This window comes from Adiantum capillus-veneris, chromosome 23 (genome assembly GCF_014529385.1).
Source record: "Adiantum capillus-veneris isolate H3 chromosome 23, ASM1452938v2, whole genome shotgun sequence".
NCBI lineage: Eukaryota > Viridiplantae > Streptophyta > Polypodiopsida > Polypodiales > Pteridaceae > Adiantum > Adiantum capillus-veneris.
Window position 1 is genome coordinate 90,827,253 of NC_140953.1, and position 25,951 is coordinate 90,853,203.

The 25,951-nt window shown below is 46.6% G+C and overlaps 1 protein-coding gene across 1 annotated transcript in view; it reads left to right on the forward strand.

The window, feature by feature from the left end:
- LOC147428157 (calmodulin-binding transcription activator 2-like) overlaps positions 1–25,951 on the forward strand; it is a 111,715-nt gene that overhangs the window by 17,736 nt on the left and 68,028 nt on the right. Inside the window, exons 2-4 of the mRNA XM_086497557.1 lie at positions 20,386–20,511; positions 20,762–20,877; positions 21,307–21,395. Of these exons, the coding sequence (XP_086353683.1) occupies positions 20,386–20,511; positions 20,762–20,877; positions 21,307–21,395 (331 nt within the window). The remainder of the gene's footprint in view (positions 1–20,385; positions 20,512–20,761; positions 20,878–21,306; positions 21,396–25,951) is intronic.

The following is a 25,951-nucleotide window of genomic DNA, read 5'->3' on the forward strand; positions in this document are numbered from 1 at the left end:
AGACAACTGCCATAAAATGCCAAAAAAACGGCATTACACGAGCGTATTGTCACAAGTTTGTGATGTGGCAATGTGCAGATATGGCCTCTCGGGTTAGGGGTTATTGAATCCCTTTAATACCCTAACCCCTATCAACTTGTGGAGTACAGCCGAGGGATAGGTCCGCAAATCGCGGAATTTTGGTGATGTAGTAGCAGTGCAAGGACAGCCAGCTTTGGGCACCAACTTTTGGGGTTAGAGCTTTTGAGTATGGGTGCTTTTAGATGTGATGTTTTTGGGGCATCCCTTGTATTGTTTATAAGGACCCTTGGGCCATTCTTTGAGAGAGCATCTGGATGGAGAGTTGGACCCTCGGAAGTTGTATTTTTGTGATAGTCAAGTTTGGATCTTCGTACTTCTTTGGTTATTTTCAGCCTCTTTTTCGCAAGTTTGTAGTAGTATTCATTTCTAGTATTTAGCTTACATTAGAACTTAGGAATTTGTTCCTTTAGAAGTTGTTGTGTGGAGTCTTATTTCTAGGATTAAGTCTTTGAAATGTCTTATCTTTTTAGTTTAAAGTTGAGTACTTGTTTCAACTTTAGCCAAGTAAGCTGCTTCAACTTATTTTGCATATGCCTTTTTAAAAAATATTCTCAAGTAAATAATGGTTTGTTTTATCTAGTTTTGTTTAGTAGCAAATAAAGTGATTTTCTTTTTTCTTTTTTGTTTTGTTTTGTTTTGTGTTTTGTTTTGTTTTTTTTTTTGTTTTCTTGTGTTCCTTGCTTTTGTAGTTTTATGAGTGTTTTATCCCCTCTTATAATTCATATATATATATTCAAGTTCAGTTCAGTTATTTACAGTTTTTGTTCGTGTGTTACTATTGATTTCTCGCTTGGAATGTCCAAGCCTGAAACATGTACAAGACAACATCCCCAAACTTCTTATAGAAAATGGAAGAGAGAGACCAAAATTTGCTAACGTAGCAGACTCTGCGCTCAAATAGGCACCAAATCAAGCAAGCAATTCGAAATCTGTCGATCTCCCACCTCCACAAAAACCCACCTCAATCACACATGAGCAATCAAGAGAAAGACTCTTGCCTAAAGTGTGTAAGATCTGCTGTATAAAGACCATGAGCAAAATTTGTCTTAGAATGACATCGGCATCATGCCAAGCAATGCATAAACTAGGAAGCATAGTTTGTATATATAAACTAGCACCTCACGTGTCACCAGCGTGTGACTACTATCTATCCTTTTTGTTGATTTCTTTCTTATTATTTATTTACTTTCACTTTTTGGAAACACCCCTCGGGAAATCTAACTGCCATGCATTGCATAGCTAGTGTGGAACTGTCCAGAGAGTCCAGGCTTGAGGGCAAGAGAGCACTGAGGTTGGACAAGGACTATGGTTAGCCAAAGTGGGGTCATTGACTAGCCAAAGTGGAATCCTTTGCTACAGAGGCTATATTTCAGTTCTGGGTGTGGCTGCAGTGTACAAAGGGGTCAGATGACCTAGAAAGATACAATGGCAGCATCTCCTAAAATTTAGGGAACTGCTATTTTGGGACCCGAAAATGTGTTTGTGTCATTACCTCCGGAATGACAAGGGAAACATTTTCTTACTCTGCCGTGAAATCAACTGGGCAATCGGTTGGGAGATTTTAGGCGGCAACCCCGAAACAGGAAATAGGGCGGAAATGTGCCAAGTGGCATATTTTCGTGCACTTTCCTCATGCATGAAGAAGTGGAGCTGAATTTGAAGGGAGGAGGAGCTCATTTGCAAATTTTTGTCACAGGTTAAGAGCTATGGAGTGCTTCCTTTCCCTCCTATGTACAGTGCGGTGCCAGGAGTGATGCCCTGCACGCTACGCCACTGCCCTGTCTCTCCCTTATGGCAGTATGTTATGCCCCTCTAGTGGGCTTTTCAATTGACCAATGTACAGTTGTGTGGGTTCATGCGCGATTGCCGAGGCAAGAGCCGCTTACACAGGTACTGGATTAGCTAGCAGCTAATCCCCTGTAGGTACAGGTGATTCGGAGAGGTTTCACGTCCGAAATCTCGTCCGATTCAAAGGGCAAGTAGCCCTACAGGTGCGGGAGCTCGAGGACTTGCTACAGATGCGACCGGCACGCGAAACGGAGCCCGAAACAGTAAATTACAGCCTGCTGTGTATTTTTGCAGGTTTAGGGTTTTGCCCCTAAACGGTCCCTAATACCCCTAGGACGTTCGGGGACGCGAGGGGACCGCTGTACAGGTGATCTGGCGCATTTTCGGGGCTGAAAACAGAGAATTCAGCGTGCTGCAGATTCTCGCCAGGTTTTGCAAAGTGCCCGTATGCGTCGGGAAAGTCATTCAATGCGTGGGAATACTGACTGTGAAGGGTCCTAGTACAGTTATGCTGCCGAAATCGGGCCGGAACAGTTGAAATTCAGCCAAGCTTGTGCGGGGTAGCTTGTAGGGAACCACAACGTTTATTCCCTCTTTTAAACAATAAAGAAATACCGAAAGGGGCGCCTAAGTTAGGGGCCAATTTGGTGTCGGTCTACTCATACAGGTGCAATCTAGCAGCGTGTATCCCTCTCCCCTTTGTTGTGTCTTGAAAGTACAGGTAAAGTGGGCGACAAATTAAATGGGTGAAAGCAAATAAGGTTGAAGTCCAAGGTCTACCGCCCTTTTTGAAGTTAACAGGCCGGTTTCATCACGAGCATAACCCTTGGTTTCCTATCTAGATCTAGTGAGAGCGCGCTTCTTGTGGCTATGCCTAGCCTTGTGAGGTTCACTTGTTCCTAGACATGGCTGTGCCCAGCCTTGTAAGGTTCTACTAGTTCCTAGGCATGAGGGGTATTCCCCATATTTGGTCCAGTTCAGACACTTGTGGGCCTTTCTTGTGGGCGCCCTAGTTTTTTGCATTGTACTCTTTATTTTCCCACATTTATGGGTCTTGTGGTATTTGAAGGAGAGCTGGGCACCCCTATACAGGGCATAATAACCCGAATATTCATTTCGTGCCCTTTAGACGAAGCAAAACTCGTAACAGCTATTTAAGGTTTTATAGGAAATCTTAGGTCTAGTTTTAAAATGTCATATTTGCCCATGTTTCTAGCAACAAGCAAGTGTTTCTTCTCCGTTCACATGTGAGAGCTACAACACAAAGGCATCAAGCCTCTCTCTCTCTCTCTGCCTGCATACATGTATACACACTTATCTCATGGGATAAGATGCGTTATTGGACAGATACGCACATCCTCACATCAGCTCCAGATCGAGACCGGCCGATTTCGAGGGGTGCCGTTAGGAGCCAGGATATGTCACCTATGTAACTTAGAGCCAGAGACAGAGCTGCACTACACGTCACTGTCCGACATACTATGAGATACGCGGCCACTTTCACTGCTTGTTCAGAGAAGGGTTCGGACCTTTTTCTAGAGTCATGAGATACAAGGATCAGAGGTGTCTCGGATTGTTTCTGCTAGAGTTGCGTAGACTTAGGGAGAGCTTGCTGAGGACATCAGGGGAAAGACAGCCTCAGAGACGAATCACAGATTTCTTTACACTAGCCAGAGGAGAGCCAACGGAGCAGTCATTATAACCGGCTTGTACAACGTAGAGGGCGGTACTATTTCAATTTCCTGTTAACTTTACACAGAGCACTGAGAAGGGAAGAGAACACAGTTGCGTCCAGCGACTAGAATGTCACTGCGCACACGAGACCGACACCGTGTAGGCCCCAAAGACTGGCGCCCCTTTCGGTATTTCTTTATTCAAGTTAAGGTAGACGATCCGACCACTTAGCACAAGCTTTCACAAAGCTGTCCAAACCTGGTGAGGGCTGAAAACGCAGGTTTTCGACCTGATTTTGGCAGCATAACGGCGCAAAAACTCCAGTAGGTCAAAAGCACCTGTTTAGGACGGATTCCCTCACTATCTGGAAGCTTTCTGGTGAGCTGTCACATAAATTCAGCGGGCTGTAATTCCCTGTTTTTCACTGCTGGGTGCTCAAAAGCCTGTACACGCATCCCAAGGCTCTCACGAGGCTCCCCCGGGGTTCCCTTGCAGTTTAGGTGCGAAACCCTAAACCTGCAGAAAAACACAGCAGGCTGTCATTCGCTGTTTCGGATCGTTTTTAGCGGAGCGAACACGCCTACGCGTGCCCCAAGGGCTCCCGCACGCAATGGGACAGTTCCCCTGTGAATTGGACGAGTTTTCACGTGAGAAAACTCTCCGAATTCACAATCTTTCGCGATGGAACTGTGCGTACCTGTGGGGGATTAGCAATTAGCTAATCCTGTTCCTGTTCAAAAGGCTCTTGCCTTGGCAAACACGCATAAACCCCCAGAACTGCACATGTTCATCTGAGTAGCCCATCTAGTGGGGCATTACCATATGTGCCAAAGGGGAGAGAGAGATGCACGAGAGCAAGTCATCGCGCTACATGAGACAGAGGAGAAGGCAAGCTTTCCATTAAAGCTGTAGACCTACACCCACTACTCACACACACACTGTAGGTCACTTGTGTTCAAAAATAAGCCTCCTCTCTCAAATTGGGCGCCCCCTCTTCATGCTCGAAGTGGCAAAACTGCTCGGAGCCGCCATGTGTCCAGTTTGCCCCTTTTGAGTTAATTCTCTAGTTCCCACTGACTTATAAAGTTATAAGTGACTTTTCGAGTGGCCCAGACTTCATTTGGCGCACACAGGCTTCCATACTCATCAGAATTCAGTGCTAACTAGCTCGACCAGTCCCAGACTGACCTACCCAGACTCCCGCTGTGAGAAACCTATTCGGCCGCAGCCGTTTCACACTGGCCATGCAATGTCCACTTGCACCTTTTCAAGGGTTCCGGGGAAAACAAGTAAAAATACAAATAAATAAAAATTTCTAGTTCTTATTTACGAAAGGCAACAGGAAAAATACACCTCCTGGTGACACACCCCACCCTTGAAATACTGCAAGCGACCTCGCTTGCATGCCCATAATACATGCGGTATCTGTTGATATCACACATATTCTATGATGGGAATCCAAGATATACATGCTTCCGAAATTGTAGCGTTGGACGATTAAACAATCCCACCAACGTGGCTACGACACATATATCAATCATAGAAGCCTTCTAGTGTACTCTGAAGCACAAACTTCTCTAGCTAAATTCTGTATGGAAAGAGTAGATACAATTGCTTAACTACTCTCTTGAGCATCATGAACCATGCTCTTGCCTTGCTCCAAAAAGGCCACATCAAGTCACTGTGGGTTCCATCTGAAAGGCTTCAAGATACAATTGCAATAGCTGAGGTGAATCAAGCAATTCAGACTCTTCCATCCATTTGGCATCCAACGATGGATAGTTCTTGAACTTCACCAAATAGCGTCTTGCAACCTTTCCTCTAACCTTTCTTTCTTTATGTGCCAATATTTGTTCAGGAACAAGGATTTCATTCAATTCTTCCACTTCGGGTTGTTCCTCATTAAGCATATTCTTTGGCACATCACCAACAAAGGGTCTTAGAAGGCTGACATGAAAAGCATTATGTATTTTCCAGCCTTCTGGTAGCTTTAACCTGTAAGCTACATCGCTGATCTTTTTTGAAATCTGAAAAGAACCATAATATCGCATACTGAGCTTAGGAAACAAGAGTTCCTTGCCTTTCCTTTTCCTTAACCTGGCCTTTTCAAAGCGCAAAAGCACCCAATCACCAAGTGAAAATACAAGTTCACGACGGTGACGATCAACAGCTTTCTTTTGTTTAGCCTGAGTCTTCTCAAGAGCAATCTTTATCTTCCTGTATGTTTCATCCATATCTTGCACATACTTGTCTGCCTCAAAAATCTTGTCCTTAGTCTGCAAAATGGGCGGGACTTTCTTCCCTCCTTCCACTATCTCAAATGGTGCCTTACCTGTTGACGTATGCACAGTGTTATTGTAAGCATATTCAACCAATGGAAGATGGTGTTCCCAAGTTGCCTTGTGCTCTGACACATAACATTTGAGTAGGTCCAGAACAGTAGAATTTGCCTCTTCTGACTGTCCATTAGTTTGCTGATGAAACGAAGAAGAGAACTTTAGCGTAGTGCCCATGTTCTCAAACAATGCCTTCCAGAAAAGACTCGTCATACGTGGATCCCTGTCACTGACAATTGACTGAGGCATCCCGTGATATTTAAAGATATTGCTCATGAATATCTTGACCATGTGTGCTGGCTTTATCCTCTTCCTCACAGGAATGAAATGGGCCTGCTTACTAAACCTACAAATGATAGTCCAAATCCCATCATTGCCTGTTTGCGTCCTTGGAAGATCAAAGATAAAGTCCATTGCTATGCTTTCCCATGGCCTATCTGGGATCGGCAATGGTTGCAACAATCCCGGTTACTTTTGTCTGTCAAATTTGACTTTTTGGCATACTAAGCATGATCTTACAAATGTGTCAACATCTTGACGCAAAGCTGGCCAATAGAAGAATGCCTCAACCCCTTTCACTGTCGCATCAATTCCACGATGCCCAGCATAAGGTGGAGCATGACTTTCCATCAAAATCTTTGGCCGTAACTGTTTAGTAACGCATAACTTTCCATGCATCATGAGAAAGTCATTCTTATAGTGCTCATGATGTTGCCCATCCACAAGCTGGTCATAGATCCTTGCAAAATCTGAATCTTCAGCATATTGTGTCTTCATTTCGTCTAGTTCACAATGGTACGGAATGGACACTGCTGAAATTTGGGGCTTTCTGACAACGCATCAGCCACCACGTTCTTTTTCCCTTGCACATGCACAATCTGAAAATGGAATATTGACAACATGTTTGCCCATCGCATGTGCTTCTCAGACAACTTCGTCTGTGTGAGAAAATATCGCAAGGTTTGATGATCCGTTTGGACAACAAAATCAGCCCCTAGCAAATAGTGTTTCCAACTAGTGAGAGCATGAATTACTGCCAGCAATTCTTTGTCATAGACTTGCAAGTTCCTTTCAGTCTTCAAAAGAATTATGCTCTCATATGCGACTACTCGGCCATTCTGCATTAGAACTGCACCAAGACTATGGCCACACGCATCACACTGAACGACAAAAGGTTTCGAAAGATCTGGCAAAATGATTACCGGATTTGAAGTCAGCTTCTCTTTCAAGTGTTTGAACGCTAAAATTTCCTTGGCTGTCCACTTGAAAGTAACTCCTTTTCCTTGTAGTGCATGGAGTGGAGAAGCAATCTCAGCAAAATTTCGGATGAACCTCTTGTAGTAGGAACATAAGCCTAGAAAGCTTCGAATGTCATGTACGGACTTCAAGTCTGGCCATGACCTAATTGCTTCCACTTTAGCGAGATCCATGCGTACCCCATCCTTTGAAACAATGTGCCTAAGGAAGTGAATCTCTTGCAAAAAGAATTCACTCTTCTTCGCATTAGTGAGTAGCCTGTTTGTACGTAACTCATTGAAAACTGCAGTCAAGTGATCCCTATGCTCCTCTTCAGACTTCGAATAGACAATCATGTCATCAAAGAAGGTACCCGCGAAGTTTCTATGTGGTCTAAAAATTCTGTCCATCATTCTATTAAACGTGGCAGGAGCATTTGTGAGACCAAATGGCATAACAAGAAACTCATAGAGACCAAATGTTGTCCTAAACGCAGTCTTATGGACATCTTCTGGCCTAATGCGTATCTGATGATACCCACTCTTTAGGTCTATTCTTGTAAACAATGATGCTCCCTCAAGCCGATCAAGAATGTCATCTATCCTTGGTATGGGGAACATGTTCTTGATGGTATTCTTATTCAAGGCGTGATAGTCAATGCACATGCGCCATGAACCATCCTTCTTCTGCACTAAGAGTACAGGTGAACAAAAAGGGGATGAACTGGGCTGAATCAGCCCCTTCTCTAAAAGCTCGTTGACCTGACTCATAATCTCTTTCTGCTGGGCTACACTAACCCTGTATGGTGGTCTATTCGGTGGACTAGAACCTAGCACAAGATCTATGGTATGATCCTCAGGTCTCTCAGGAGGTAACTCCCCTGGCAAAGAGTCCGAAAAACAATCACTGAAACCACTCAAAAAAGTTGACCTGTCTTTATCTAAGGTAGACAAATTAGATACAACTTGAGGTACTTCTTTTGCAAAGATCAAGTACGCAAAAAGATGATTCTTTATTACAGATGAAATAGCAGAAGCAGAAACAACTGGAACAGACTCGCCTTTAAGCTTTACATCAAGGACATGAGTCTTTCCTCTATGTACAAGGGTAATCTTTTTGTTGTAAGTATCCACCGTAGCATGCAACCTGTAACACACCATGGGATACCTAGTAACACATCACAACCCTCAAGTGGCATAATATGAAACTCTTCCGCATCCACATAACTCTGAATGTGCAGACGAAGCTTCCCCAAAATGGGAGTAACAGGCTCTGAATGACCTGGGCGCGCCAAGTCTGCTTCCCCTGTCATACCCATCTCCTCTGCACGAATGCCCAACTTTGATGATGCCAATTCTGGTGATATGAAATTTGCACGGGCTCCTGGATCAAAGAAAACCAGCACTGTTTGGTCTCTAACTTTGCCCCAAGCTCTGCACAGCTCCGTGGCATCTGTGTTTGGCTGGTCTCCAACCAAATCTGGAACAAGTCCTGCACTTGGCTTTGGCTTCTTCCCTTTATGGTCTGACTTGTCATCCTTATCCTGTGACTTCTTCTGTGGGCATTCATTTGCAAAATGTCCTTCCTGTTCACAAATGTAGCATTTCTTGGCCTCCCTAAGAGCTTTCCGTTCTTCAAAAGTTTTGCCAGAAAAATGCCTCTTTTGTCCTTGTCCTCGTCCTGAAGAAGACTTAGATTGCTTCTTGGATGTATCACCTTCTTCAGTGGAGGGCTTCTTTGTGGGAGGCTTAGAAGGCTTTACTGCAACATTGCCCTTGGCTGAAAACTGTTTGCCCTGGGACCCTTTCTTGTGGCTATTAAATCCATCGGAATCTCCCTTCGACAGATTGCTGGCCACTCTTGCATTCTCTATCAACTGAAACATATTCATGACAGTAGTCTTTGTGCAGTAGTCCCTGATTTTCTTGGGCAATCCGCAACAGTACTTCTCAATCTGTTCTGACAATGGCACAAACCTGTAAGAGGTGACTGGCAACAGTGCGGCCCAAAACTGTTTATTGTACTCTTCCAAGTTCGCACACTTTTGAAGTGGATGTGATGACAGAATGGCACGAGTTGAATGCTAAACAGTGTGCGAACTTGGAAGAGTACAATAAACAGTTTTGGGCCGCACTGTTGCCAGTCACCTCTTACAGGTTTGTGCCATTGTCAGAACAGATTGAGAAGTACTGTTGCGGATTGTGTTTGTCAACCATGCAGGCGCAAAAAGCTGCTTGAATTGGACCCACGTTGTTGGGGCTTGACCCTGGTTCAACAATGCGGTCCACCATTGAAGCGCATTCCCTTTCAAGAAAGTGGCATCCTTACGTATCTTTGAAGATTCCGTGAAGTTTCCTCCAGCATAAGCTGCATCGAATTGCTGTATGAAGGTCAAAGCCTTCAATTGATCCTCAGTTCCTCTGAAAGTTTCAAACTTCACTCCCTACCCACCTTCCTTGTAATCCTTCAGCTGACTCAAAGGAGCCACATTATCATAAACAGGTGCCTATAACACTGGTGCTCCATGATTGTTCATTCCAGCACTCGCATCAATAGTTTTACCTATCATATCAGCATTTTGTACGTATGGCTGCGAAAAACCAGCCATACCAAATTGTGTTCTAGGCACTCGAAACTGGCCATACGCCTGAAAACCTGGTTGGACACCCATGTTCGCGTACATAGGGTTACCCATGTCTGTTTGCATTGTCCCAAACACAATCCCTGGCATATAACCTGTGGAAGGTCCAGCCATAGCTTGAAACACTGAACCACCTCCAAAATAACCAGGATGAGTGTTAGGTAATGGAAGGGTCTGACGCATAGCATGTTCATTACTCCCTTGACCATTCACAAACGGTTCTTGTCCAGCTAAAGCAAGTTGCTTTGGATCATTGGACACCGCTAGTTGCTCAACCACATGGGCTTTCCCTCGAGCATCATGAGTCCTCTGCGCATTGGAAATCTCCTTTTCCTGCAACGGCTCAGTCATGCCCTGTGTAGGAGGCTGAAAACCCTGTGTCGGAGCCTGTAAGAACTCCTGCATCCTTGGGTTGTTAGCCAACTGCTGAAACATGTCCATGCAGCAACGCAGTTGAGTTCTAAACAATCTGTCCTCTTCTTGAAGAGTTGAAGGAACTTTCTCCGTGCCATGTGAGGAAGATCCCTCTTCAGGTACTTGATCTCTCTTCTCTGCCATAACGACAAGCTCTGTGTTGCTTTCACCCACAACAATCCACGCTGCACTTTTTGAAGAAAAAGTGACTATCCCGTCGATGGAACCATATAACCGGCCTGTACAACGTAGAGGGCGGTACTATTTCAATTTCCTGTTAACTTTACACAGAGCACTGAGAAGGGAAGAGAACACAGTTGCATCCAGCGACTAGAATGTCACTGCGCACACGAGACTGACACCCTGTAGGCCCCAAAGACTGGCGCCCCTTTCGGTATTTCTTTATTCAAATTAAGGTAGACGATCCGACCACTAAGCACAAGCTTTCACAAAGCTGTCCAAACCTGGCGAGGGCTGAAAACGCAGGTTTTCGACCTGATTTTGGCAGCATAACGGCGCAAAAATCCTTGTAGGTCAAAAGCACCTGTCTAGGACGGATTCCCTCGCTATCTGGAAGCTTTCTGGTGAGCTGTCACATAAATTCAGCGGGCTGTAATTCCCTGTTTTTCACTGTCGGGTGCCCAAAAGCCTGTGCACGCATCCCAAGGCTCTCACGAGGCTCCCCCGGGGTTCCCTTGCAGTTTAGGTGCGAAACCCTAAACCTGCAGAAAAACACAGCAGGCTGTAATTCGCTGTTTCGGATCGTTTTTAGCGGAGCGAACATGCCTACACGTGTCCCGAGGGCTCCCGCACGCAATGGGACAGTTCCCCTGTGAATTGGACGAGTTTTCACGTGAGAAAACTCTCCGAATTCGCAATCTTTCGCGATGGAACTGTGCGTACCTGTGGGGGATTAGCAATTAGCTAATCCGGTTCCTGTTCAGAAGGCTCTTGCCTTGGCAAACGCGCATAAACCCCGAGAACTGTACATGTTCATCTGAGTAGCCCAACTAGTGGGGCATTACCATATGTGCCAAAGGGGAGAGAGATGCACGAGAGCAAGTCATCGCGCTACATGAGACAGAGGAGAAGGCAAGCTTTCCATTAAAGCTGTAGACCTGCACCCACTACTCACACACACACTGTAGGTCACTTGTGTTCAAAAATCAGCCTCCTCTCTCAAATTGGGCGCCCCCTCTTCATGCTGGAAGTGGCAAAACTGCCCGGAGCCGCCATGTGTCCAGTTTGCCCCTTTTGAGCTAATTCTCTAGTTCCCACTGACTTATAAAGTTATAAGTGACTTTTCGAGTGGCCCAGACTTCATTTGGCGCACACAGGCTTCCATACTCATCAGAATTCAGTGCTAACTAGCTCGACCAGTCCCAGACTGACCGACCCAGACTCCCGCTGTGAGAAACCTATTCGGCCGCAGCCGTTTCACACTGTCCATGCAATGTCCACTTGCACCTTTTCAAGGGTTCCGGGGAAAACAAGTAAAAATAAAAATAAATAAAAATTTATAGTACTTATTTACGGAAGGCAACAGGAAAAATACACCTCCTGGTGACAGTCATTACAGCAGATCTCAGAGCCTACTCATACTAGAGGTACACTGCTTGACCGAGCCACTGAGCTTGGCAGATCCAGACGTTCACGACCTCAGGGGGTCTCCCACTACCGACGAAGGCTGCAACAGAAGATACAGATCACTCTAGCTCGACATGCAAGACGCCCAACCAGAGTAGTGACCATGGAGGAGGTCGATGAGATCCGACAACAACCGATGAGAGATTTCATCTAAACCCATAACAACCCCCCTCCCCATTTCCTTTCTCCTTAGTGCTTTAGTGTCTTAGTGATAGTTCTTTGTAACTTTATAATTTCCGTACTCAGACATGGTATCAGATTCACCAATTGTAACTTTTTGGTCTCATAGGTCATTTTGGCCTCTTGAAGATGTTAATATAACATTTCATTTCTCTCTCTTTCATTTCACTTTCTACACCGGTTCACTCCACTATTGGGGTGAAGCAGGGCTGCCCGCTCTCTCCCACTCTTTTCGGTATGTATGTGGATGAGGTCTCTGACTACATTGACAGCGATGGGGATAAAGGTGCTTAGTTGGCAGGGACATGGATTCCACTTTTGTTATATGTTGATGACATAGTGTTGATCTCCGAATCCCCAGAAGGAATGCAACGTCAATTGGATGCTTTGCATACGTTTGCCCACGAAAGTGGTTTGTCTGTCAACCTGAGTAAAACCAAGGTTATGGTGTTTAATACCACCCCACAGTGGATCAGGAGGTCAACACCTACATTCACATACGGCCAGGAGACTGTGGAGTACACAGACACTTACACTTACCTTGGAGTGGTTTTTAGCGGACCTGCATTCTCACTCAGAAGAGCAGCAGAGACTAGACTTACTAGAGCCCACGCAGCATTGGGTAGATTGGAGAGGATGTGTTCGCAGGTTCAGTTTCAGGAGCCCCGGACAAAGCTCTGGCTCTTTGACACCTTGGTGGCTCTTCAGCATTGCTCTATGGGGCTGAGATATGGGGACCTTCACTGGATCACCACGGGAGGCCGGGTCGCTCAGACGGATGGGGGAACATGGAGAAACCTCTCGTCTCTATGATCTCGCGGCTCATTAGAGCCAAGGCATCAGTACAACGGGCCATTATCGGAGCAGAGCTAGCGGCCCCCTCACTAGTGATAGAGGCGCTCACCAGATCAGTCTCCTTCATAAACCGCACATGGGAACTTCCCAAAGACAGATATGCCTGCATAGCACTTGAGTCCTCCCAACAATTACCCATACAAGGAGATATAACATGCTGGTATGGGGAGATGACATCATAGTTTCAGGCGCATGGGTTCAGCATAGACAAGTTGCCACCATTCCAGTACTCATTGGATGCACCATCTCTCATTCTTACACAGTCGGAGATCACCAAGCTCATCCGCCAAGACCTGACCCAGCTAGACACCAAGAGGACATGGATACAACCAGCACAAGAACTGGGCACGAAGATGGCTTTCTACAGAGACCACCTTCTCCAGCTTATGGAAGATGGTTTTGTGATGAGACCCAGATACATGGATACCCACCTGTCTCATGGGATACGGTGTGCTATTGGCCAGTTACGCACATCGTCTCACCAGCTACGGATTGAAACTGGGAGATATAGCGGAGTACCAGCAGAGGCCAGGACATGCCCCTTGTGTGACATGGAACCTGAGACAGAGCTGCATTATACATGCTGCTGCCCCATCTACTACGAGATACGAGGCCGCTTCCATTGCTTGTTCAGAGAGGGTTTTGGACCACTCTCAAGAGTAATGGGATATGAAGATCAAAGATGCCTGGGTTCGTTCTTGCTCGAGCTGCGCAGGCACAAAGAGAGCCTGATGAATGGCTAGGCTAACCAGTCTCAAAGACGGATTACAGACTTCTTCAGAGCAGACACGGGACATCCGCAAGAGCCACTCCCACAGCAGAGCTCCCCCCCGTCTCACACCAGAGGCACACTGATTGACCGAGCGATTGAACTGGGGAAATCCAGGCGCCCACGACTGTGCAGGACTACACAGCATCGACGGAGGCTACGTCAAAAGATTCAGAGCACACTGGCCATGTATGCACGACGCCCGGTCAAACTACTAACCATGGAGGAAATTGATGAGATTCGCCAACGACCGATGCTAGATCTTTTGTGATTCGGCTATCTCAACTAGCCGCCCTTTTTTGCTTAGTTATCGGCTTAGCTCACATCGACCAATCTAGAATCCCATAATATATATCTTTGTTTTGTATTGTTGTTAGGTTATTTTGTTACTCTGACTTTGTATCAGATCCACCACCTTGTAACTTTCTGGTCTCATAGGTCACTATGGCCTTTTGAAGACGTTAATATAACATTTCATTTCATTTCATTTCACTCTCTCTCTCTCTCTCTCTAAATTTTATGGGCTAGAAAGGACCTATGACAAGTTACCTATTGCTTGCTATTGACCTTGATGGTTCAAAGTTGAGCATTATTTATAATGCAGTGCCCTTGAATGCAAAAATAAAGTGCTCAACTCTCGGTATTATGTATCCTTTAGCCCCCTAAACCAATTTGTTTCTTCTTGGCAACTTTGAAACGAAAAAACATTGAAATACCCTAAACGTTGCTTGTTACTAGGAGGGGGGCCCGCCCCCATTTTTGACAGAATGTGGAGAGCACTTTTACTCTTGTGTTTGCAAAGTTGTCCCATAGGGCTTGAGCCCCCCCCCCCCCCCCGTCTCTCTCTCTCTCTCTCTCTCTCTCTCTCTCTTCCCCCCATCTTCTCTTTTATTTCTCTCCTCCTTTGATACAGTGCCCAGAGCTAGATTGATGTGCAGATTGCAAGAGATGGGGGTGCCCAAAGAGTTGATTTGGGGGATCAGGGCTCTATACAAAGTCAGTAGTGGGGCATGTACGTAGTCCAAAGGGGATTTCTGATTTGGTTTACTTCATGGCGAGACGATGCAAGGATACATGCTCAAGGACAATTGATGCACAATACCAAGTTGTGTGTGACACTGACTTTGCGGCTGAATGCATTGAGGGAGTGTCATAATCCACCTTACCTTGGGCATCTAGGCATTGATGCGGCCCTCAAGTCAGTAGAGACCTACTTTAAATTGGCCTTAGCGCAAGTCAGAAGTTGCATGTGTGCGATCTTACATGGTATGCTTGAGATGAAGCATGACAAGCACAAAGTCCTAGGACTCCTACAACCTTTATCTATTCTAGGTTGACCGAGGGAGAGTATTGCTATGGATTTTGTCTCTGACCTCCTTTCGAAGATTCAAAGTGGCCATGATAGCATCTGGATTATCGTGGAAAGTATGCTCAGTTTGTTCGAGTGAAGGAAACAATAAAAGCCAATCATATTGCTAGGTTGTTCATTGCACATATCTTGAAATATCATGGGAGACGAGAGTCTACTGTGTCAGACCCAGACCTTAGGATGACTAGTTTGTTTTGGAAGGAGTGAAGGAAACAATCAAAGCCGACCATATTGCTAGGTTGTTCATTGCACATATCTTAAAATATCATGGGATACGAGAGTCTACTGTGTCATAGAGAGACCTTAGGATGACTAGTTTGTTTTGGCAGGCATTGTGTGAGAATTTGGGTAGAAAACTAGTCAGAGATTACCAAATGAGTGGTTTGGACTTATTGAAGTGCTATGTCTTTGCATTAGAGTTTACACACCAGGACATGGTTCCCTTCTCTTCTGGAAAGGCATCTTTTGAGATTGTCCAGGGTGACAAGAAGGTTCTGCCTATCTTGTGCACCAAGGACGAGAACGTCTAGTCAGATCATTTTGTTGAGGATCTTGCCACATCTTTTGCCAAGGTCAAGTAGGCTTAGAAGCTTCGGGACACACATAAGGGAGTAGCGGATATGCATAAACGTGACTTGTGGATAGTTTGAGAAGGGCAAACTTTGAAAGATAAAGGGAAAGGAGAGGCTTTATTCAAAGCTTATTATGCTATACTATTCACCTTCCTGGATGTATCCTTCGGAGAAGGACATGAAGTTGCTAGATCATGGGAGGATTCACAATGAATTTCATGTGTTTTCTATGACCTTTCAAGGGACAAGTGCCAAAGAATACGGTGCTTGAGGAGCAAACAAAGGTAGCAGAGAGAGTAAATCCGTTAATTTGAGAAGATCTTGGCACATAGGAATGAAAAGTAAAGGGAAAGTGGTCCAGATATACTTGGTCAAGTTTTGGAGTCATCCAGCCTTGAATGCCAAGTAAACGGAGGAGGATGACTTGGAAGATACGACTTAGTTGTTAGAGCTATACCTTGAGGCTTTTCGCACCTACCGTGCCAAAGGTAAGGTGGGTCATCTGTTGAGTTTGGTACAATGCTGACTGCCTACTCTATTCCCTCTCTTCAAGTTCGGTTCAAGGTCATGCCACGTCCGAATTGTGGCAACAAGAGTGCAATCGCTCTCCCCAATGCAGTAAGGGGCGCCTTATTAGGGGCGAGTGCATCTGGAAGTGGAACTCTGCCACTCCGTGTCGAAGTGTGAAGTTCTCTTTCCGTCCATAAGTGTGAAGTGTTCACAGGTTTGTTCCAATTGTGTTAAAGTTTGGTTCCACTTGTTATTTTTGGATGGTGCCCTTGTGGTTATAGTAGTATCAGAGAGTCAACTGTTTGCTTTTCCGACAAGAAAACCGGTCCTATAACATCTATCAATTGGAACCACCTACAAAGCAACCTAGAAGGCTATGACTTCGGTTGGATTAGTTTCAAATGTTTGTGCTTTAACTTTTCTAGACTCTCCAAGAGTTAAGTTGGGGCATTGCTCATCGGGCATGCATGGCATCATCAAACCGATGCTAAGATTTCCATTTGATAACATTGTAGTAGGAGGGATGTTCAATAGCCCTTAGAGTTAGTTTGAAGGAGGACTCATCTGAATATTTTAATTGTAGACCCTGTTTGGGTATTGTTTGAATTTGTTTGATCTTGTTTGTTCCTATTTGAACCTTGCTTTGGTGCTTTTTGATATTTGTTTTGATATGATTGATATTTGTTTGAACCTTTTTGACTTATTTGAACTTGTTTGGATTCGAAATCTTTAAGATCCCTACGGGTGGTTTAGACCTGGTGCAACGGCTCGACAAAGTTGAGGATTGGTGTTTAGTGGGAATGGTCATCAGCATGTATGAATGAAGTCGGTGTGTGCTCAAGAATCGGATTTATTTTCGCAGGTGTAATGGGGGGGCGATTACCTTTATTAAGGGGGGGGGGTATATCACAAGTCGATGATGTGGCATGATCCCATACGGGAGAAGGAATAGAGTCGACCCGAACAGGCACAAGATCAAGGGACCAAAAACTAATGTGGAAGCCACATAAAAGGCGGCAGAATTTGTGTCATGAATTGTGGTGGAAATAGCTTTTTCTTTGGTTTTCGAGAGCATTGACTTCTGAGCTGTAGGCTTTTACAATTTTTGTAAAGAAGCAGGCTATGGGCCGTTAAATAGAAGCCTAAGGGGAGTCACTTGCACTTGAAGAGTTTGAGTGAGTGCTCCTTTCGGCTGTTGTATCTGTGAAGAGCAGTTAATAAGTAAATACTGTCAGGGGCTGGTGCATCAAATTCTAATGTGTGATTGAGTGCATGTGAGGTAGCATGTCTGTGGCATTTTATCCCTGCTCACCATCCTGATGGTGATGATGATTTTAGTGCATTGAAGACATCTGCGCAGAAGTTAGTGCGGCCATGGATGTGATGATCGGATAGATCTAGCGCAGATCAATGAGACATTTGAAGTGCAATGTGAACAAGGATGTGAATTTGATTAATGAATGTTAAGACATATGAAATCTAATGCAAGCAAGGACGTGAATGTAATTAATGAATGTTAACTGAAATCCAATGTGGACTAAAATATGGTTAAGTGCATATTTAGGGGTGGAAATGCCATGCGTGTATTGACTTGTGTGGATGGTCGTGAACATGGCTGTATGAAGTCAGTGTCTACGGTTCTTTGGTGCTATGTCGGTTTTGACAGGTGTAATCTAGGGCAATTACTCTTCTTTCACGGGGGGATATGTCACTGATTGCCGAGACCAGAGAGAGTAAACAGCCAGAAGAGAGTGCGCAGGACTATTGATGTGGCATCTGTATGGCCCCTGCAATTTGCAGCACAGATTGCGACAGTCTGTACAGCTGACATGGCATGTGTATGGTTGCTAACATGGCAGGTCGTATGGATTGCTGATGCAGCATTTTTTTCTTGTGCAACTTTTATTTGCAGGTCCTCTACGTGGGTCAATAGCCCGCTTTTTGGTCAGTTGTAAATAGCAGATGCTTTAAATTGGTAGTTTACGTATAAGGCCAGGGTTGCCAATTGTTGCAGATTGATGTGAGTGGGCTCACAAAGTATTTTTGTAACTGCGATTGTTCACCAATATAGAAAGAAATACTGCAAGGAGAGCCTCTTAAGGGGCCAATAACTACGAGAGTGGAATTTGCCTTTGTGCGTGTCTTGACTCTAGTGCTATTTCAAGTTCAGTCTTTTGTTTTCAGTCCAGTTGTGGTGTTGTTCCGGTGACTCTATGCAAGGTCAATGACCAACTTTTGGGTCAGTTGTAAATAGCACATGCTTATGGGTAGCTTTTGGGCTGTGTGCCTATAAGTATGAGGCCAGGGGTGCCAGTTGCTGGCAGATTGATGTCAGTAAATTGGCTCATGCTAGGATTCAAATAATTCGAGCATAACATTTGTATATAAGAGAAAAACTTCATGAAACTTCTTGAGCATGCATGGACTTGAGATGTGAAGAAGAAATTGAGTGTCAGTTTTGAGTTCAAAAGTCCAAAAATAAAAAATTCACTTTTTGTAAGAATAAAACTGCAATTACTACTTAACTTAAATGAGTATCAAGTATTGTTAGTCTTTATGTAGGTATCATAGAAGCTTGATAGCTTTATTACATACATATAGAGGGATTTTTCAAAGGATTTTGAGCCTGCTCAAGAATTATTTGATCTTTGACATAACTCAATAGAATTGTGTGTCTTGACAAATTAGTCCTTGAAGTAGGTAATCGAAAGACATCTTCAACCGTTGATTTGTATCCTTTCTATTTTTATCAACTCATACTGTGTGTTGGGTGTATTTTTTAAAAAAGAAGTTTTGTCTAGACGTCATGAGAAAGATCGGCATATTTTTTACAAAAGTCCCTTTAAAGCTGCAAAAGTGGTCTTTTTTTTTACAGGACTAGTGTTAAGGCGTTTATGAAGTCCTACCGCTTGTGGCAGAAATTGGGGCACTAGCAGCACCTTCCAGTATGTGGGAAACTAGAGCCCCATTTAGGCGGTGACAAACTCTAACACCCCTTTGGCTTCTCTCTGAGTCTTCTTTGTGGCTTCTTCTTTGTCACCTTTGCAAAGGTTGCATAGTTACGTTTCCCTTGGCAAGGAATCGTTTTGCTGATCCTAGAGTGGGTCTTCTTTGGGTAGATTTTCTTTGGCTTCTCTCCAAGTCTTCTAGGTGGCTTCTTCTTTGTCACCTTAGCAACGGTGTCGAATAGTCACGTTTCCCGTGGCTGGCATTGTTTTGCTGATCTTGGAGTGGGTCTTCTTGGAGTCGGTTCATGTTTGCTGCAATGGCACATTTGTTTGTGATCATCTTACTGATCGCTTATGATTGGTGGCGAGTGCCCTACGCTGCCATCCTTTGTGATACCTCCCATGCTCTATATGTGATCTGAGCCATGGATCCATTTCCCTAATTGTTCAAAAAGGACCTTAATCTCCATAGCTATAAACTTTGCCTTCAAGATGTCATGGGGGACAGATCACTTGCAATTGATCGTTTGTGACAGTACCACATAAGGGTTCTCTACCTATCTCCAATCATCCATAGTAACCCCGACTCTGATGCCCACATTGCTACTGAGTGCATCAAGGCTATAGTAGCCGATGTCAAATTATTTGGTTCACTGGAGCATAGTTTTTCCATACAACTAACATACGGCAAATGCATACAAGTATAAAAATATGATTTAAGTATGTTTCGGAGAGATTATCCCAAACATACATGAACTTTTTTTCACATATGAAAATAAAGTATTTTCGTAGTCAAAGATGATAGAGGCATATATGATATCACAATGAGCTTGAAAAATGCACTCAAAAAAATGTACGAGGTGATATATTATGTAAGTTTTCTAAGCCAAATCTAACTTATTCCACACAATGAATGGGTCTAAATATGTTTAAAGTTTACATATGCTATCCCAACTATACTTGCATACGATTATGAAAAGATAATTTTTCGAAACATACGAGTATTTAATTTTTTTGCATCGGAGTGTGGACCTAGGTAACAACGAATTCTGAAAGTGTCAATAATAGCCACTAGGGGCATATAAAAACGAAAGCTTATCCTGTATGCTCAGAGATATTGGTGTGCTTGGGCCTGCTAGGCAACCTTAGGGTGTAGGCAGATGCATGAGATAGCTATTGACAACCGAACATAGGCAAATTCGTGAGCTAGCAAGTAGAGAACCGCGCCCCCCCCCCCCCCTCTTGCCTCTTTTCTTTTCCATAGATGTTTTCCTTTTCCAGTCATTTATTGCTGCATTATTTTGTTCTTTAGGACAAGAATGTAGCTTGAACTCCTAAAACTTATGCATTCCTTTTCTTTTGTAGAGTACAATCTAAAGCAGTTGCTACTTGATGCATCGACAAGATGGTTGAAGCCTGCTGAAATTTGTGAAATCCTGAACAATCATCACCAGCTTACCCTTTCAGAAGCTTCACCAGTAAAGCCTTCAAGTGAGGAAGCCCATATTTCTGAGGACTACTTGTGCTTGTGTTCATAGCATCTTGATTTTATCCCCATTGTCAGGCAGTATTCATACCTTCCATTGTTCATGTGTTTTTTAAGAGGAAATTTCATGTCTATGTTCCACCTCTTCCCCCCTTGATCTGCTCTTCCGATCACTCAATCAGAAGGAGAGCATTCTGGAGGGAGTAAGAATTTTGTAGATGTAAGGCTAAACTAAAATTTGTGTACATTTGGAAGGTGGTTCGCTGTTCTTGTTTGATCGCAACAAGCTTCGTTACTTCCGAAAGGATGGCCACAATTGGAGGAAAAAGAGGGATGGAAGAACAGTTCGTGAAGCTCATGAGAAATTGAAAGTGAGTAACCAAGGACATTTTTTAATTCCTCCTCTGCAGTCAGTGAGTGGCGGGCCCTACACGTAATCTTGTAGTGAGTTTAGTCCAGGTTTTTAGAGCCCCTTATTGTATGCATTTGTGTTTATCTTTTCTGAATAAAGATCAGGGAAAATGAACAGGCTGAGAATTAAGGTTACATTGTTGTTTTGTGAAAATTAAAAAATAAAAGCAAGGGCTGCGTTTTCGTTTTCTCAAAAGTTTGAGTTAGGATTCTATGCACTATAATGTTAAAAGTCGCGAATTTGATTTTCTTCTACACTTACCATTTTAACGGGAAATACAGCGACGTCTGTTTCCTTTTGCAAAGTTCTTGTGGATAAGCAAGTGTGTGTTAGTGGTGCTGTGTAGTGAATATTGAACTCATCTTCCGTTTTTGCTTCTATTTTCAAGGCTGGAAACAAGGATGCTATCCATTGTTATTACGCACATGGGGAGGATAATCCAAGTTTTCAGCGTCGAAGCTATTGGCTGCTTGAGGGGTATAAATTTTGGATTCTCCAGAACCTTAAAACTAAGATTTGAGTATGTGCTTAGAGGTTGGGAATAAATTTAGAGTTGTGTATTTGTTCAAGAACATAGATTTTACACAACTGAGGCAAAATACCAGGCATTTGTGAGTAAAATATGGAGTTTTTTTAACGCGGAGAACCTGTGGATTGGACGAGCTCGCTGCTGCTGTACTCTCCCGCTGCGCCATCGCCATCGCCTCCTCCCCCCCCCCCCCCCCCCCCCCCCCCCCCTCCCTCCCTGCCCCCCCCCGTGCTGCCCCAGCCCCCGCTGCCCCCCGCCTGCTGTCCCTCCCGCTGCCCTCTGCCCCCGCTGCCCCCCCCCGCTGCCCCCCGCCTGCCCGCCTGTTCTGCCCGCCCTGCAGCCGCCCTCAGCCCCCTGCTGCCGCCACCCGCCCTCAGCCTCATCCCATGCTGCCGCCTCACGCCCTCATCCCTTAGCCCAAACCCGCTTTATCCCCCCCCCCCCCCGTCTCGGCCCGTTCACCCATCAGTTTGGGCCCCCCGCCTCGGTTGCTCCCTGCAGTTTCGGCACTCTCGGCATCTGTTCCAACTCCTTGGAGCAGTGTTTGCGCGCCCTTCTGCAGCATCCTCCCGTCGTCCTCTTCTTATGCCACAGCAGTAGACACAGATGGAGGCTCCAGCTTCGCCACAGAGGGACTCGCCTGAAGCCCCCTCGCCCGACCCCGCTGAGCCCACCATTCGACTTGCTCTTTCGCCGACAGAGCAAGCGAGCCTTGCCGCAGAGGTAAAGCGCTTGCAGGCGACTTCGGTCATCTGCAAGGTTCTCGGCACTCGACCTAGCAGAGGAGAGCTGCGAGACCTTCTCCAGGCCCGCCTTCTCGCAGAGGTGGGCAAGATCTTGGATGTCCAGATTCTCGGACGGGGGTACTACCAGATTGAGTTCGAGACTTCCGAGATGGCCTCCAAGGTCATTGCTATGAGTCCACTGGCCATCCGAGCATCACGCGCCCACTTTCGACAGTGGCGACATGGTTTTGACCCGACTTCGGATGTGCTAGTAGAGGAGGCAGACATTCCCATCTCAGTCTGCTTTCCGGGTTTACGGAGGGAGTACCTTCCACTTCTCTCCAGGATTGGCTCCGCCATCGGGACAGTCCTGGAGACACCTCGTACGGCAGCATCAGTAGCTGCCAAGGCGGCTGGCATCCCTTTAGTTCGAGTTTTGGTCAGAGATACCCACACGCTCCCGAAGGTCATCCTTCTGCCTCGGGTGAGTGGGGGTTGGTTTCGACAGAGTGTGGAGTACTCGGGTCTCCCGAACCAGTGCTTCATTTGCAGACAGATGGGCCACCTAGCGAAGGCCTGTCCACGGAGGAGACCACGACCCGCACCCCAGCCTCAGTCCCAACCTGCCAAGGCTGGGCCGCAGCCACAGCGAGCGACACAGAGCACAGATTCAGCGCCACCCTCCGAGCCTGGGGCTCCAGCGGAGGAGGGGTGGCAGCAGGCCCGTGGCCGTCGACGTCAGGGGCCACAGCGACAGCCTGGCACTCAGAGTGGCCCCCAGGTGCCTACTCAGCAGCAGTGGGTTCCCACGGGGAACCGCTTTGGGCCTCTTGAGCAGGAGGAGCCTCCTTTGCCAGCCTCCACCTCCGCTTCACCCTCGCCAGCCGCTCCGCCTTCCGATCTCCCCTCCTCATCCTCATGCCCTCCCCCGCCCTCTGCTACCGCTCACCCCCCACCTCGCCCCCCCCCATGTCTCTACCGCCCCACCCCTCTTCTCCTCTCCCCCCCCCCCCCCCCCCCCCCCCCCCCCCCCCCCCCCCCCCCCCCCTCGCTTCAGGTCGGCTCAGGAGATCTCTTGGCAGCGCCTTTGCCACGAGTCGCCTAGCGAGAGAGGGTCAGCCCTACATGCGGCCCCCTGTGCAGATTCAAACATCTTCTCTTACAGCTATCCCGCGTGGTTTGACGAGCATTGACCTCCGACGCCGCTGGGATTTCTTCGATTACGGGTTTACTCGTTTTCTTGGCGACTCCGCAGCAGACCACGAGGCAGCCTGCTTCAGAGTCCACGCTTTGTTCCTCGCCGCTACTCAGCAGTTGGTTTCTCCTTCCCCCTCTGTGGCAGGACTGAGACAGAGTGGTCCCTCGACTCAGTGGTGGGATGGTTGCATACACAGGTTCTCGAGTTCTCTCACCACATGGGAGAACTTGGCGTTACAGATTTGCTGCAGACGTTGTGGCCACTGGCCAAGTTTGCGGTGACACCCCCAGACGCAGCAGGATGTAGACACATTGTGGTGTACTTTTTTGCTGATACGCAGTGTTTGCCTTGTTATGTATTCATTCATGAGGACTCCTGGATAGAGGAGGTTGCTTTACGCACGGCTCGCTCTGCTTGGGCTTGGACCAGGCACTCACTGCAGTCTCGCCTATCTAGAGGACGCTCGGATGCGGATTACTCCCCATCCAAGCCTGCTACGAAGATAGCTCGTCTTGCTGTTGCGGCAGCATCTGTTCTCTCTCGCTCCCCATGAGGATCGTCTCGTGGAACGTGCAGGGACTAGGTGGGCCCCAGTTTCAGCGACAGCGGGGCCGATTGCGTCAGGAGCTTCAGCGTTGCCTTGTGGGAGGAGAGATTGATCTCCTTATGCTTCAGGAGCACCATTTGTCTGAGAGCCGCATTCGGCGATGTGGTCAGATTTTGCGTGGACGCTATGATACCTTTTGGTCAGCTGCTTTTGGACCTGGAGGCATCCAGGGTGGGGTATGCATGACGATTGCGGACTCACTACAGCAGGCCATTGTGGGCAGAGGGATTATTGTACCAGGCAGGGCTCAGTGGATTACTATGCAGGTTCAGGGTAGCCTTGTGGGTTTCCTGAACATCTATGCGTCCAATGTGGCGAGTGCTCGTGCAGAGTTTTGGTCACAGATTGTTGAGTCTTTGCCACAGGTTGACCAGTGGTGTGTAGGAGGGGACTTCAACATGTTGGAGGACCCTTCTGACAGGATCGGAGGCAGCCATGCTACTGTGCATGGAGTCGAGTTAGCAGCTTGGGAGAGGTTTTGTATGACGCTGAGGGTCTCGGATACATGGCAGCATTCTGGCTTTGTGAGGCCTCCAGAGAGTCTTGCCTTCTCTAGATCGGACCGCAGAGTGGGAGGAGTGAATCTATCGCGCATAGATCGCTTCTACACTAGTGACCACTTCAGTGACTTGGGGGATCAGTGGGCATCCTGGCAGGGACATCCTTCTCGGACCATGCACCAGTGATTCTCACAGTGGCAGATAGGCAGAGGAGTGGGAGCACGATGCTTCGCATCCCAGAGCGGGTCTTGTTGGACTCAGCACTCAGAGAGAGGGTCGAGGCTCTATGGACAGAGGGCATGGACAGAGGGCATGGACAGCCAGGCTCCACCTGCAGACAGAGTGGCCTCAGGCCTAGCTCAGCTTAGCCACTTCTTTCTCCAGGAGTCTCTGGCTCGACGGACTGCAGCGAGAGAGGAGGAGCAGCGTCTCAGACGAGGCATTGCTTCACTACAGAGGATGCAGGAGCAGCATCCAGACAGTCCATGGTTGGAGGAGCAGTTACAACAGGCTCGACAGGAGCTTGCTTGCACAGAGGAGAGGCGCCATGAGTTTGCCTTTCATCGACAGGCATCTCAGTGGACTCAGGTGGGTGACAGGGTGACAGGTGGTTTTTTTGAGACAGTGGGACCTCGGCACTCGCATGCCAAGGTCAATCAGTTGAGGAGACCCGATGGGTCAGTTGTTTGTGAGCCTGAGGATATGCGTGCAGTCGCTACTGACTTTTACCGTGAGCTACTGTCGGCTGAGCCCGAGTCAGAGAGACAGGATGCATGCAGGGAGCAGGTTTGGGCACAGATGCCCTGTCTTGTGACTAAGGAGATGCGGCAGAGGCTTGAGTTACCTCTTCAGCTTGAGGAGCTGCACATGGCTCTTAGGGCCCTCCCTCGTGGTAGCTGTCCAGGTGAGGATGGGCTGACTCCCAGCTTCTTCTTGGAGTACTGGGACCTGCTTGGCCTAGATCTTTGTAGTGCCTTTCAGTACATTCTGCACACAGAAGTGATGCCGGATAGCATGAGTGAGGGCCTGATTTACCTCATTCCAAAGGAGGGTGGCTCCTTGGATGAGATTCGACAGTGGCGTCCCATCACCATTCTCAACTCAGCCTACAAAATTCTTGCCAAGGCTTTGAGTTTGAGGATTCAGCCACTTTTGGAGAGCCTTATACATGGGACTCAGACAGGTTTTGTCAAGGAACGCAGTATCCTTGACAACATCTTCACTTTTTGGGAGGCTTATACATGGGACTCAGACAGGTTTTGTCAAGGAACGCAGTATCCTTGACAACATCTTCACTTTTTGGGAGGCTTCTGCCCTTGCACGGCTCCGTGGGGAGGACCTTGTGATTCTTCTTCTCGATTTTGAGAAGGCATACGACAGAGTCGATTGGGACTTTCTAGAGGGCACGCTACGCAGGATGGGCTTCTCAGAGGCTTGGATCAGAGGGGTGTCAGCTTTGTACAGACAGGCTCAC